Here is a 12,822-nt window from a genome sequence, read left to right on the forward strand (position 1 = left end):
AGGGGGGGGTTTTTTTTCTTGCCGGAAGCAATAAAGGTACCTGTTCAAATTTATATATAGGTATTGCGTTGGCTTTTCTCCTAAACAGGTATCTTTAACCTTCATCCTTATCATTTCCTTTACTTTCTCTTTCTTTGGCCTTTCGCGACCGAGGCAGAATGCGCACGGGACAAGTGAAGTGCCAAGACACGGGATATAGATACCGATGAGATTCGGACGGGGGGCACTCGGTATGGTTGCTCCTTGATGAATAATGTACCTGTGGGCCGTGCGTCTGGAGTGCATGTGCATGGGAGCGAGAGGGGAATGTGCACGCTTGTTTAATTTTGGTTGGGTGATTCTACATAGTAGTACGTAGATGAGTGTTGGTCATGGGACTGGATGGTTAGTGCACGTGTGTGGTAGCAATTTATTCCTACCTGCTAGTACCAAAACTTTGCTTGCTCAACTCGATGATATTCTTCATTTCGTTGGGGGCACGTAGAGTTTGCGGGCTGCAACTTGTCTGGGGGATGCGCGTGCATGGTTTCGGGGTCGGGTGACGACATTGTGCCATGTTGGCGCTTAACATGTATGGAAGCAATAGGGTTTCGAGTGCGTATGTAGTCGGCCTCAGCATCCATGTCCATGCCTAATCGGACTCGTTTTTACCAATCTTTACAAGGGAGAAATAGGTTCGCAGGTGGATAGTTCGGGCTTTGTTCTGTTGCATTGGGGCATGCATACTTACCGACTCCAAGTACATGTGCATGTGCATGTGCATGTGCATGGGCCCCTTGGTTAAAGAGATGTGGAGAATGTGATGAGTGAGGGGCACTTTGCATGTGATGCATGTTGGAGGGGTGAAGAAGTGCCGACATTGTTGGCCCTTTCACTATATGCAACCATGAAGTATATTATGGCAAGGTTTGGAGTTACATACCATTTTGAGTCAAGCTGGCTTTTGTTTCTATGGTGCATGCCATGCTGATCCTGCCTATCTACAAGCGGGCTAGGGAATCGTGTATATTTATTGATACTACTACTGGTACTACGTATCGTACATATTGTACAGGGTCATGAGCGGCGTCAAAGGAAAAACAAGACTACTACTACTCAAGCCAGATGAGCAAATCTTCTAGTAGCGCCGCAAATCACCTGTTCTGACTTGGTAGAGGTAACTGTGGTGCTGTAATTTCACCGCCTTGCATTTCAATCTTTTTGATGGTTTGCTCGCGTTGGTAGTTGACCACTCGTTGTTTCTTGAAGTATTCAACCTGGTGTTTGTTAGCATTGCTCCTCCTCATCCGTCGCTATGCTCCTAGACATGTGATGTGTTCACCCATCACTAGACCGAGTATCAACTCACCCAGCTATGCGCGCAATTCTTCTCGAATTCCTTGTCCAGCTGTCCACAGAAGCTTGCAGCCTTGTCCCTTCCAGACTTTGTGTTTATGCTATCCAGGATGTTGTTCTTGTCGAGGCATTCGAAAAAAGCGTCGCGTGCTGCGTAGCATTGTTTGCGATTTGACCGTGAGGGCGACTCGAATGCGCCGCCTTCTGTTTTCTTGACACCGGAGTCGTCCTTTGAACTCGAGCCGAACCAGCCCATGGTTGTAGAATGTCAAGTTGCGGAGAAAGGTGCGGCGGAGTCGGAGTCGGAGATGGAGGCGGAGGTAGGAGGTTGAAGCTGGCGCATGTGTCAGACCAGAGCGAGACAAATGTTTCACATGAATTGGGTTCTAGGGTTGCGTACTTTGGTAGGGTGTATAGCGCAAGGCTCTTTGGTAAAGCTAGTAGGCAGGGCTGTCGGTATCAATGCAGAGCAGAATGTCGAATTGGTGCTTGGCAAAAGTTCCCACGCTATGACATCGGCGCTGACGCTCTACGTTTCGCCGAACCCTTTCAGCGAACCATCCGCGAACAGGCAACCTTGCCAACTAGTAATACAGGACCGACCGACGTGACTTTGGGACTCTCCACTCCTTATGTCCATGCCATAGCGCATCGCCTGCGGATTCATGCCACGCCGACGCCGCCCCCCTCGACCCGGTGCACTCGCCGATCTCTCGCCAATCCGCATTCTCTCCCAGATTGTCCTCCTGCAACTCGCATACTATGCATGCGCCGGGATCCTTATTCTCTTCACTGCTCTGGTAGCGGGCAAGGAGATCAGCCTGGATCTTCTCTTCAACTGGCAGAGCCTGAGCGGAGATACCACGGTTGGATGGACATTGGGCCTGGTCTGGATGTTGAATAGCCTCGCCTGGTAAGCCCTCACCTACGCGCCCCGTGTAGTTGTGCAACCGTCTGACATGCCACAGTGCTATTTTCATACTGCTTCTCATTGCCCGCTCTAAGCTCGTCCTTGATTTTGCCCTTACCGTGCACTTTATTCACTTGGTTGTCACCTCCTTATACACGCATGCGATACCCGCGAACCTCTTCTGGTGGGCTCTACAGATATGCAGCGCGACCATCATGACTTCCTTGGGAGTGTGGGCATGCCAGTGGCGGGAACTGAGACCCATCAATTTTGGGAGCAAGACGCCCGCGCGACCGCAACCACAACCGGCGGCCGAAGAAGAGGGCGGCGAATCTAGGGGCAGGGGCAGGGGTAGAGGGAGGGACGGCGCGGGGGAATACGAAATGGTTGGCATGAACGAAGGGGATAACAACGTCTGACCGCTCTCCATCCTTTGCATAATAGGCGTTTGGGTTCGCCTGACTTGGACATATCGATTGGCATCAAAGCAACATTTAATATACCCGGAGAAAGCATAGAGCATTATACATTAGCATTTGGATCAGACGTCAAACAATCTGCTCAGTCATAATCACTGTGGCGTGTTAACGGCATTCAAAACTTTGTATCGCTCTGCCTCCAAGAAACCATTCCGACGAACTATCTTCGAGTTCGACCGTGCCATCCCTCAACATGAACCACGACAGCTCATCTGGCTCCCCTTTACCTTTCATTGCCTCTTTCTGCTTGGCATCTGTCTTTGGCGTGATTCTGCACATGATCTTATCCAGGCGTTCTAGTGATATCGAACGGTCTTCGACTGTAACTGCCATAGCGATTTTGATAGCGCTTAGACGACTTGGTATATTGAGGCCTAGCCGCAGTGTCAGTGGCTCTTGGGGAGGATTTACTGCTGCTACAGTCTACAGATAGGCAGGGAGCTTGTCCGAGACGTGCACATGGTTGAAAGCTCTAGCTCCAACATCAAAGTAACGTACCAGCGACGATCCGTGTATTTAGTGGGATTTCCGCCAGCTTTTGCATATTGCCTCCGCTCTCAATAAATGCCAACATGACGTGAATGTTGTTCGACTTCAATGCACCTGCTTGATGATCTGGGAGAAGAGGTTGCTGTACTTCATGTTGTGGTATACTGGCACCGACAGCGAGAGACGCGTACGCGAAGCTGCATACGATAAACTTGTTGAACATGGCGGAGTTATGGTGTTCTGAAGCAAACAGTTGTATTGAGAAGGAGGCTATCTATATTTCCAGACGAGTTGTGGCGCGTGTTGTGTGCGGAGAAGCTGCTATGGCCCTGAAACCAAACGATATGACCCCTCTCCACTTATACTTCTTAGCAGCGTTGCCGAGGGCCTAGATGTAGCGCATATTGGGCTCTTCTATTGGACCCAAAAGACTAAGTGAGAAGCCTAGGCCATTGTCGGTAAATCGGCATGGATGTTCTCTTGCTCCTATTTCCATGGACGGCGCCAAAATGCTACCAACTGACGTTGTTTGAATTCGCGGTAAGTGACATGTGTTCAGGGTATTCGTCGAATTTGCCCGCCAGACCCTCCCGTGTTTCCTCAGACAATGAAGTCCTAATACAGCCCAACAATGTGATTAGAAAAACTGGTACGCTGCTCTGGAGGTAAGCTGGCACGCGACCTGGCTGCACGACATGCCATAGCGCGAAGCACGGACGCTAACCTCTTAGAACGAAAACAATCCCTGCTTTCAAAGCTTTCCTCACCACCAGCCTCTTGGTATCAGATGCTGCGTTGATCTACCACTAACAGTTGTCAACTAATGCAAGCGCGCAGTATTAGAGCCCATAATGAACCCGGATGATCATTATTTCAGGCAATGGAACCCTGAGCATCATGAGGACGATGGAGGCTTTCCACCTGTTCCAGGTACCTTCGAAGATGATACCTCCAACTTAATGCAGCCAGGTGCGCAACCTGGCAGACAGCAGTATCCTGTTCAGTTCCCACAAAGTGGGTTGCCGTTTCCTTCCCACTCAGTGTACCACCAGCTTGACTTTCAGCCTCCTCAATTCCACCATCAACCGCCGGCCCGGAATCCGTACATACCTTTAATTCCGCTGAATGCCGTAGAAGATCTAGAAGACGAGGAGCCTTTGCCACCTTTTACCAGTGGCAATTTTCAAGATCCATTTAACAGGGCTTATGCTACTAGTGGGCCGGCAGTTTTCGAAGGGTTCATCCCAGCGAACCCTGAACAAGAGGATGAAGATGAGTATGCCGAAGCTAGTGAATTTCATTCCTCGATTTATGACCGCGAGTTTGAGAGCTCAGAAGAGGAGGAGGAGGACGAAGACGACGAAGACGACGAGTATGAACGTATGCTCGAAGAAGAGGAAGAGCGAGAACGGCTACTGCAAACTCAGAAAGACGACTCTGAAGTCGATGCGGATTATTCGTCCGAAGATGCACAGCAAGATGAGGGCGATCCTGATGAGATGGAGCTGGGTGTTGCGTTTGAGGACATGGAAGGACGTGTCAGGTACAAGAGAGGGAAAGGCAGTAGCAGAAAGTCTGCCAAAAACCCCGCCATGGGTAGTATTATACCCACGTCGAGTACTAGGGGGAGGGGTGGGGGCAGAAGAGGGCGCCCTTCGACCAGAGGGCGGGGTGGTAATAGTGGCGCTAGGTCTACACGGGGGAGAAAACGAGGGAAACCTGGAAGAGAGAAAGGTCCCCGAGGTCCCCGCGCTGTAGCCGACCCGGGTGCAGAATGGAAAGCCTTGCAGCAACAGGCCAACGCCAAATTCATCGAAAAGGACTATGAGACAGCTCTTTGGTTTGCTCAGCAGGCTATCCAACTCAACCCGGAAATTTTCGATGCCTACAACATCGCTTCTGAAATTTACACTGAAATGGGTCGTGAAGAAGATTCCATAGCTGTACTGTTAGCTGGAGCGCCAACAAAGCGTGACCCTGGTCTTTGGCAGTTCATCATCGAGCGTATCCAACAGTTAGACCCGGAGCAACACCCACGTTTCACTGATGAGAACAAGTCGGCTGCTATACTTCCATGCTTGAATGAGATCATCCTGCTCAATAACGACTATGAGGCTCGCAGCCACAAACTTGAAATCGAGGCGCAACTAGGGCGTTCTTCAAAGTGCGTGATGCTGGGCCTCAAGATGCTCAAGACACGTAAAGAGCAGGGAGAAGATCCGGACACGAGTGTGCTGAAGATCATGGCAATGATGGGCACTGCATCACCAAGGCAGACCAAGATACATCTCCACAAGCTTATCGACAGCTTTGAGGAGGCTATTGATGTGTTCACACAACCTGACCGGGACCCAGTCGCGAACGACCTTGACTGGGAATTGATCAATATCTATCTTGATCTGTTAGACAGAGCAGGCAGTTACGCCAAGGGAGTTGCAAAGCTGAAATCACTTTCGCGATGGAAGCAAGGCAGACATGCAGAGACGTTTTGGGATGAAATTGACGACGACCGCGAGTTTGATATTGAAGATGAGCCAAGACGTGTCGCTGTTCCACAGTTTGTGCGGAAGTCCCAAGATGCCAAGTATGGCTCAACTCTTCCACTAGAGATCAGGGTCAAACTTGGGTTGTTTCGGCTGCGTAGAAGTAAAGATGACTTCAAGGAAGCCATGGTAAGTATAGTATTAGCTGATGAATTCGTACATCTGCTGATTATATTAGCACCATCTGGAAATGTTGGAGCCAGACGATCAAGGTCCAGATGCTCTTATGTGGGACTATGAAGATCTGTTCCGAATTATCGGCGATGCCCTACATGCTACTGGTCATGACAAGGATGCGCTGCGTTTCTATGAGCCATTGTTCAACAATGATTCCAGAGAGTTCAATCTCATGAGCTACATTGGCTTGCACACTTGCTTCAAGAATGAAGGGCAGACTGAAAATGCGGCACAAGTTGTTCCTATTTTAAAGAAATGGCCAGCGAAAAGTTACGATGACCTCGCTATTCTTGCAAAGTTCTTTGAAGACCAGGGCATGTGGCAAGAAGCTGGACAGCGTGCAGAGACCATTTACCGTGATAAGTATGGTCACAAACTGAAGGCTCTGGGCTTTCAGGCCTACGATGAGCTCAGAGTATACTACTACAACCAACGTAGACAGGCTAGGGGTAGGTATGCTGTTCGAAAAAGCACTGTACGGAGGAACAGAAAGAAGATGCAAAAGGCGACTGGGCAGAATGGCGACGAGGATGATTCAACGAATGAAACAGGAAACAAGGAGCTTCCAGGAATTATTGCCCCTACTGAACGACCCAAGAAAGGTCTGTTCCGAACAAAGAGGACCAAGGCGCCAAAGATTCAGGTATTCCTTGATGTGCGCGAAGAAGACGCCGAACCACCGCCCGACGTCGAACCCAGACCGGCTACGATTGAGGGCACTGGCGTGCCATATCGGGCAATTGCAAACAGACTGTTCCGCGGCAAACTTCAAAAGCTCGCCGCAGACTTTGCTGACGATCTGAAGGCTGCGAGAGCTCAACATCGAGAAATCGTCTCCAGTTTCAAACGCCTGGATGAGATATGGGAGTCCGCAGAAGATGGAGACAAAAAAGCTATCAAAGAAGTCTTATCCATTACCCGAGAGCTGATTGAAGAATTTTCGACATTTGACTTGTTTTATTCAAACAAAAAAGAGGACCTCATGACCTACTTCCGACGCGTAACAGCCGGAGACCTCTGGAAAGAATCCGCACTGATGGTGCTTGCTGTGGTAGCGAACAATGTCGAGGACGGCGACACAAACCCTGAACTCCAAGAACGACCTAGCACACCCCCGACTGATTTCTGGGGTGTACATTTCGACAAATGGTGTGATGCGTTTGGCCGTTATGCCATTTTGCTTGCCGGCGAGGGTGATGAAGAGCAATGTTTCGCTACACTCGATATTGCCCTCCAGGCCAACATCTTTCACCGCTCTCAGATCTACCATCGGCAACTTCAAATATGTCGACTCACCTGTGCCCTTGCCGCCGACAACTCACCGCAAGCCTCTATTGCAGCGCGTTGGCTTCTTAAAGAATATCCGTTTGGTACCGACCTCTTCCGTTTATACAGCGCTGTCAATCGTCTATGCTCTTTCCCCGAAGGCTTTGCAACTGGTCCCGCATACAAAGTACTCATGCGCTACATAAAGACGGTTGACTACGCACTCCTTACCCCGCAACAGCGTATAGATTTTAACTTCAGCACCAAAGCCACCAAAGGCGGTTTCAGAAATAACGTCAATATCGAGGACGTGGACAAAGTCAAGGGCCACGACCCCGCACTCTTTGCATTATACGCACACGTTTTAATGTGCGGTGGAAGCTACATGGCAGCGCTAAACTACTACTTCCGTGCATTCGCTCTTACGCCTGAAGATCCAGTAATCAATATAGGCATAGGCGTAGCATACATCCAACACGCTATGAAACGCCTTTCAGAAAACAGGCAGTACCAGATCCAGCAAGGCTTGTCCTTCATCTACAGATATTACGATCTCCGCATCAAAAGCCCACACGCCATTCATCGCCAGGAAGCAGAGTTCAACGTCGGCCGCATGTGGCATAGTTTGGGTCTTGTTGCGCTGGCGCTCCCTGCGTATGAAAGATGTGTTGCGCTTAGCGAGCAGGTGAAGAAGGAAGCACAGGACCAATGCATAGATGGGAATTGGGGGTGTGAAGATTTCAGCACCGACGCTGCATTTGCGATGCAGAGTATCTATGCCATCAGTGGAAATTTTGAGGGCGCGTTGGAGGTTACGATGAAGTCGCTAGTCATTGAGTAGATTAAGAACCATGGCTTGCATGGTGTGGGTATCCTGAACTAGCAACGGTGATTGTCCTTCTCTTTGGAAAATCTCATGTACGCCGCTGTACAATCGAAAATTCAAGTTCCATTACTGTTTGCTGTTAATTCTTCGGGATTGCTGTATGTAATTGTATAACGCTTCTTATTTCTTGTGATTATTCTTTTGCTTTCGAGGGTCCCGCATGCGCTTGGAGGAGTTGCGTGAATGAAGACATGACGTAGTATGGTTTTCAGCAGAGTCATGAGTTGATTGCTCTCCGGGAGAGCCGCAGTAAACAGTGCAAGTATGCCATATCCACCTAGTCCATCTCACTGCATAATTTTCTAGTGAATTGCCATTTTCCCTGTTCTTTGCATGTGTTTCTTAGAGCTCATTAGATCGCGTTTTTTTTGTGCACGAAACCCCATCTATGACTGGTCGTAATATGCAGCTAAAGCTGCAACAAACCCTACATTACTTGATTTCCCACCCGTCTTCCTTCCGTTTGCAGTACATCCACGACCCAGGGCCTCCGTCAAACCTGAGACGATAAAAATCTTGTCCCAACTTTTCAATCGAATAGCCATTTTCTTCACCGTCCGCGAGCATGTTGATCACGTCGACTCGCTGATTAACGAAGAAGAGCATCAGTCCTTTTACCCTGTTCCAACGCCTCCCAACAGTTTTTATGTTTTCTTTCGTGATTACGCTTTCGAGGTCGCAATTTTTGAGAAAGGCTAATGCCACATCTTCTGAGCTTTGCTCCAGAACATACTTCACTACCGATGCGGCGATTGGTAAATCTTCCCTTCGTCGACGCAGGAAGCATTTAATCAAGCAGTGACGACGGTGATTCTGAGAGTCCACAGCCCTGAGTGTATTCTCGGTGATTGTGATGTCTTCGCCTAATTCGTCGAGAAGTAGCTCGATCAATCTCACGGATTCGTGGCTCCTCTCGATTTCCGTAACGAGCTTGTATGGTTCTACCACGGCCTCATTTCTGCCCTGATTTTGAAGAATCCGAGCTAAAAACAGTGTGTTTTCACCATTTTCTATGACTTCTTCTACCATCTCTTGTGTGATTCTGACGTTTTCTCCCCTCCGACTCAAAAGGAACTTGGTCACCTCAACAGATCGATCTTTCCTTCTGATGGCTGCTACAATCATCTTTTGTGTAATCTCGACGTCTTCCCATGAGTCAAGCAAAACTTCTATCGCTTCCAGGGGAATCTTCGAAACGGTCGCTGTCAATACCGTCCTCTTACTCTGTTCATCTACCTTCCACAGATTGACAAGGACCATTGCCACATACATGCAATATTCAGCACGAGCAGCCTCCAAGACTTCTGTGGCAAGCACAACCCCAAACTCATTTTGTACGACCAGATGAGAAAGTATTGCGAGGCTTCCATTTTTAGCCGCGAGACCTCCAAGACTTTGCCGTCCGCTAGTTTTGTATTGTCCTGTAAGTGCTTCGCTGACAAAAAGTTCTTTTTCCAATTCTTCGAGGTCAAACGTGCAGGCGATAAATAGCCCTAAATACTGTGGTGGCAAGTCGCTACAAACCAGAATCTGATGTTTTGGGAATAGGTACTGAGTGTGAAATTCATACTTGAGATCGACAACATCCTGCATCCAGAGAACCATGGATGAACTCTTCCCTTTGTCTCTTTCATCCAAGAACATATGTTTCAAAACGACGCTCAGAGTGCCCAATTTTCTACAATGTCCCGCTGCTCTGCAGTGAATAGGCCAGTGATATCGTGCATAATCAAGTGCTTCAATTACAGATGGTTCAGTCTCGAGTTTCCAGCCAACATGACGGAAAAGCTTTTGGGTTGCTGGGGTTGGTCTTTTACAGAGAACGATCCAGAGACAGGCTTCCGCTATCATGCTGTTGGGCGATGGTTTACTGAACTCAGGTCTTCCTTCCAAAAATTCTCGCACGGACAGATGTGCGAATCGAAACGTGTCAAGCAGTGAGTCATGAACAATGAAGTTGTTGCAGTATTCAAGAATCGTTTCTCGAGAGACTGGGATTTTTTGCCTTCATGGGGAATTGTCGTTACCGCGGCTAGGAACTGTTTGGTTCGAAGCGTCATTTGAGCTGATAACAACCAGCACAGGGTGTTTTTAAAAATAGCCTGTCGAGAGCTGCCTGGCATTGTTGAAAGCTTGTCATAGACTTGATTATACTGCTCACGCAGATCGGGCGGAAGTCGGCCCATGGCATCCCTAATGTCGTTGTCTTCAGTGAACAAACAAAGATATTGCAATTGCATGCTGGCCCAGCGAAACCTAAGTAAGATGTCAGAATTAAAAAAAATTGAGTATATGTAACCAGACCTACATTCCATGAGCACTTGCGGTCGTTTTGGAAATGATTAGCTCCTTGAGCTCATCTCGCGAATTGCTATGGCATAGTAGTTTTCTACGGCTAACTAGTTGTTCTGTCTCATTCTTGACAAACCGCGCAATATCTCTCCCGTTCATCCTAGAGTCAAGCTTTAGATTTGGGTAATTTTTCAGCTGCAATACGATGTCTTGGTCATTTCGGCTCGAAATGAAAATCTTGACCAGGCTAGAAGCGTTTTTGAGAATCATCTCCAGATACTCAAGTAGCTCCCATCGCGTCCCTGGATCGCATTCGTCCATGGCATCTATGATGATCGTCGTCTGGGGATATATTTCGATGAGCTCCGTGATGAGGTCGCAAATTTCTGTCATTTCGGGCTGTCCGGACGCAAACCCTTGGCTCTCTTCGCTCTTGTACATATCGACTGTAGGTTTTAGAAGAGACATCCCCAACTCTGTGTTTGATAGTTGGCGCGCAATACTAGCAAGTATCCCTCTTGGACTTGACCGTAAAGGCTCTGCTGGATTTCTTGAACAGTAGAAGAATACTGGTTGTTGGCTATTTCGAGCCTGGAAATTCTTCATCGCATCTTCGATTACAATCGACCTGATAGCATCAGCAAATTCTTCACGAACACACGGTGTATGAGAATCTCACACCAGTTTGCTCTTGCCCGATCCAGCGATCCCATGAAGCCATAAAATGGAAGATGCACTGTCATCCCTCCATTTCTTGAAGATAGCGTCATCTAGAAGCCAAGTTCCGGTCCCAGCTAGGAGGTCTTTCTTGACTTGTTTGTGGTGACCCATGTAAGGCTCAGAGGAGAGCCATTGAAGAATCTCCGTGCGCTCCGATCCTGCATATGTGAGCTACTTTTCAATCGAACACCACAGTCACTCACTTTCAAGGTTATCTTGCACATGCTCAAGATTTCGATCGATTCTTTTCAGTGGCCCATCCATGGAATCCAGTAGAGCTGCTAGCCTATTGTTTTTGTCGATACTATCTGCCAAAATTGTTAGTGGATTTGATGATTCAAAGCAGCCAGCTCCCTCCACAAACCCATGAGTAACCACTAGATATTGAAGACCATTTCAGCTATTAAAACCAAACATACTTTCACATTCTAAGTCGCGGAAATAAGCTTTCAAATTTAAGCACCGAAGAAACTTTTTAAAAAAAAAGCAGGTAAGACTAACCATTTCTTTCAGCCAAAGATATCCAATTCTTTACCTGTTCTTCTGCTCTGTGGATCTCTTCCAGAGTTGAATCCAACGATTTGTCGAAAAGAAGAGCGCTCTTTATCATTCTCTCTAGTAGTTTTCGTTAATAGATATGTTCTCTACGTCGAGGATGAAGCTTACTGGCAGTCCCCTGCCCAAAATATGCTATTACGTTAGATAGGTGGACAAGAATTTTTGAGTACAGTTTAACCAAAGCTCTCTGAAGCGCTTCGTGAGCCGTTGATGAATCGAAAATATACAGAGCTTCTAGGATGGTATAGCGGCAAATCAGCTCAGATATCCAGGCAAGATCTTCCATGACCAAGGATATTTTGTTCGTATCGTTCAACGCAACCTAAAACTGTGTCAAGATATTTCTTAGAATTGGAAACTAATGAGTCACTCACCTGCAAGATGAAGCGAATACTCGCCCAAGGAAGCGCAGCATGTGTGGGGTCGTACTGAACAGCCACATCTCCAATCTCCTTGAACACATCAAGCCATCGAAGAAATTTCTCCAAAACATCCCTAATTATGACCGTTTCTCCGCTCTTGCGAGTGTATTTCCATCTCGATATCATGAACTGATCTCTTGATGCTTCGGCCTTCTCACGTAAGTCTTTGAGAATATCGATCTTCTCATGTTGGGCAAAGTTGATTCCGTGCTTGTGTTCGGCAGGTAACTGGGCAATAGCCTCAGTCCAGAGACCGGTGCTGAAGCGACGAAAAGTATCAGTAGACGTATGACTCGATGATTTGCTCAATGGACATACGACGTTTTAGATTGTGGAACAACTAATGTAGCCATGGTATAGATAGGCTATGAGAAGCAGGGTTTGTGAGGAGGCAATCATGCCGTTCTAGGGTTCTCAGTGGGAGAGGACTAAGGCGTTTTGCAGTAGTGCCTGCATAGATGATATTCGGTGATTATGGTAGCCAGAAAACTCTTGCTCGTGCGTTTAGGCGGAGATAGATCAACAGGTGAATTCTTGATTGTAGCAAAGATGCGTGATAGGAAGAGGAAGAGAAGTGTTGGATCCTTCAGCCTTGCCATAGGGTGTGCTGTGAGCTGAAGGTGGCTGTGTTATTGTACTACGTACACGCAACCCCGCAATTGCCAACAGCAAGGCTGGCAGCGCTGCTTAACCACATTAGACCTGCTACTCTTTTCAGTACAACTTGTGCATCTTCCACGAAGAA

At 47.9% G+C, this 12,822-nt stretch overlaps 5 protein-coding genes across 5 annotated transcripts; 2 read left to right on the top strand and 3 right to left on the bottom strand.

The window, feature by feature from the left end:
• Window positions 1–882: 882 nt before the first annotated feature.
• PSV08DRAFT_278810 (cytochrome oxidase c subunit VIb-domain-containing protein) lies at window positions 883–1,800 on the bottom strand. Its single transcript, XM_014219883.2, has 3 exons — window positions 1,736–1,800; window positions 1,349–1,669; window positions 883–1,256 (listed from the first exon to the last, which is right to left on the bottom strand). The coding sequence occupies exons 2-3, from the start codon at window positions 1,589–1,591 to the stop codon at window positions 1,134–1,136; spliced, it is 366 nt and encodes a 121-aa protein (XP_014075358.1). The 5' UTR covers window positions 1,592–1,669; window positions 1,736–1,800; the 3' UTR covers window positions 883–1,133.
• Window positions 1,801–2,000: 200 nt separating this feature from the next.
• Window positions 2,001–2,883, top strand: PSV08DRAFT_218636 (integral membrane protein S linking to the trans Golgi network-domain-containing protein; the record flags this gene model as incomplete). Its single annotated transcript, XM_014219882.1, has 2 exons — window positions 2,001–2,248; window positions 2,304–2,883. 2 exons carry the CDS (start codon window positions 2,001–2,003, stop codon window positions 2,662–2,664), a joined length of 609 nt encoding a protein of 202 aa, XP_014075357.1. The 3' UTR covers window positions 2,665–2,883.
• PSV08DRAFT_218639 (uncharacterized protein) lies at window positions 2,475–3,436 on the bottom strand (the record flags this gene model as incomplete). The annotated part of the gene is made up of 3 exons (XM_066092149.1): window positions 2,475–3,117; window positions 3,152–3,194; window positions 3,219–3,436. The coding sequence occupies 3 exons, from the start codon at window positions 3,434–3,436 to the stop codon at window positions 2,830–2,832; spliced, it is 549 nt and encodes a 182-aa protein (XP_065949645.1). The 3' UTR covers window positions 2,475–2,829.
• Window positions 3,437–3,681: 245 nt separating this feature from the next.
• Window positions 3,682–8,160, top strand: PSV08DRAFT_218642 (uncharacterized protein; the record flags this gene model as incomplete). The annotated part of the gene is made up of 3 exons (XM_066092150.1): window positions 3,682–3,878; window positions 4,091–5,885; window positions 5,935–8,160. The coding sequence occupies 3 exons, from the start codon at window positions 3,682–3,684 to the stop codon at window positions 8,038–8,040; spliced, it is 4,098 nt and encodes a 1,365-aa protein (XP_065949646.1). The 3' UTR covers window positions 8,041–8,160.
• Window positions 8,161–8,517: 357 nt separating this feature from the next.
• On the bottom strand, window positions 8,518–12,635 carry PSV08DRAFT_218645 (uncharacterized protein; the record flags this gene model as incomplete). The annotated part of the gene is made up of 10 exons (XM_014219879.1): window positions 12,396–12,635; window positions 12,030–12,336; window positions 11,764–11,977; window positions 11,599–11,712; window positions 11,517–11,543; window positions 11,301–11,474; window positions 11,057–11,255; window positions 10,394–11,005; window positions 10,247–10,341; window positions 8,518–10,076 (listed from the first exon to the last, which is right to left on the bottom strand). The coding sequence occupies exons 1-10, from the start codon at window positions 12,428–12,430 to the stop codon at window positions 8,518–8,520; spliced, it is 3,336 nt and encodes a 1,111-aa protein (XP_014075354.1). The 5' UTR covers window positions 12,431–12,635.
• Between the last annotated feature and the right edge of the window lie 187 nt (window positions 12,636–12,822).

Source organism: Bipolaris maydis (assembly GCF_028858645.1).
Source record: "Bipolaris maydis strain C4 unplaced genomic scaffold PSV08scaffold_3, whole genome shotgun sequence".
Classification (NCBI taxonomy): Eukaryota; Fungi; Ascomycota; class Dothideomycetes; order Pleosporales; family Pleosporaceae; genus Bipolaris; species Bipolaris maydis.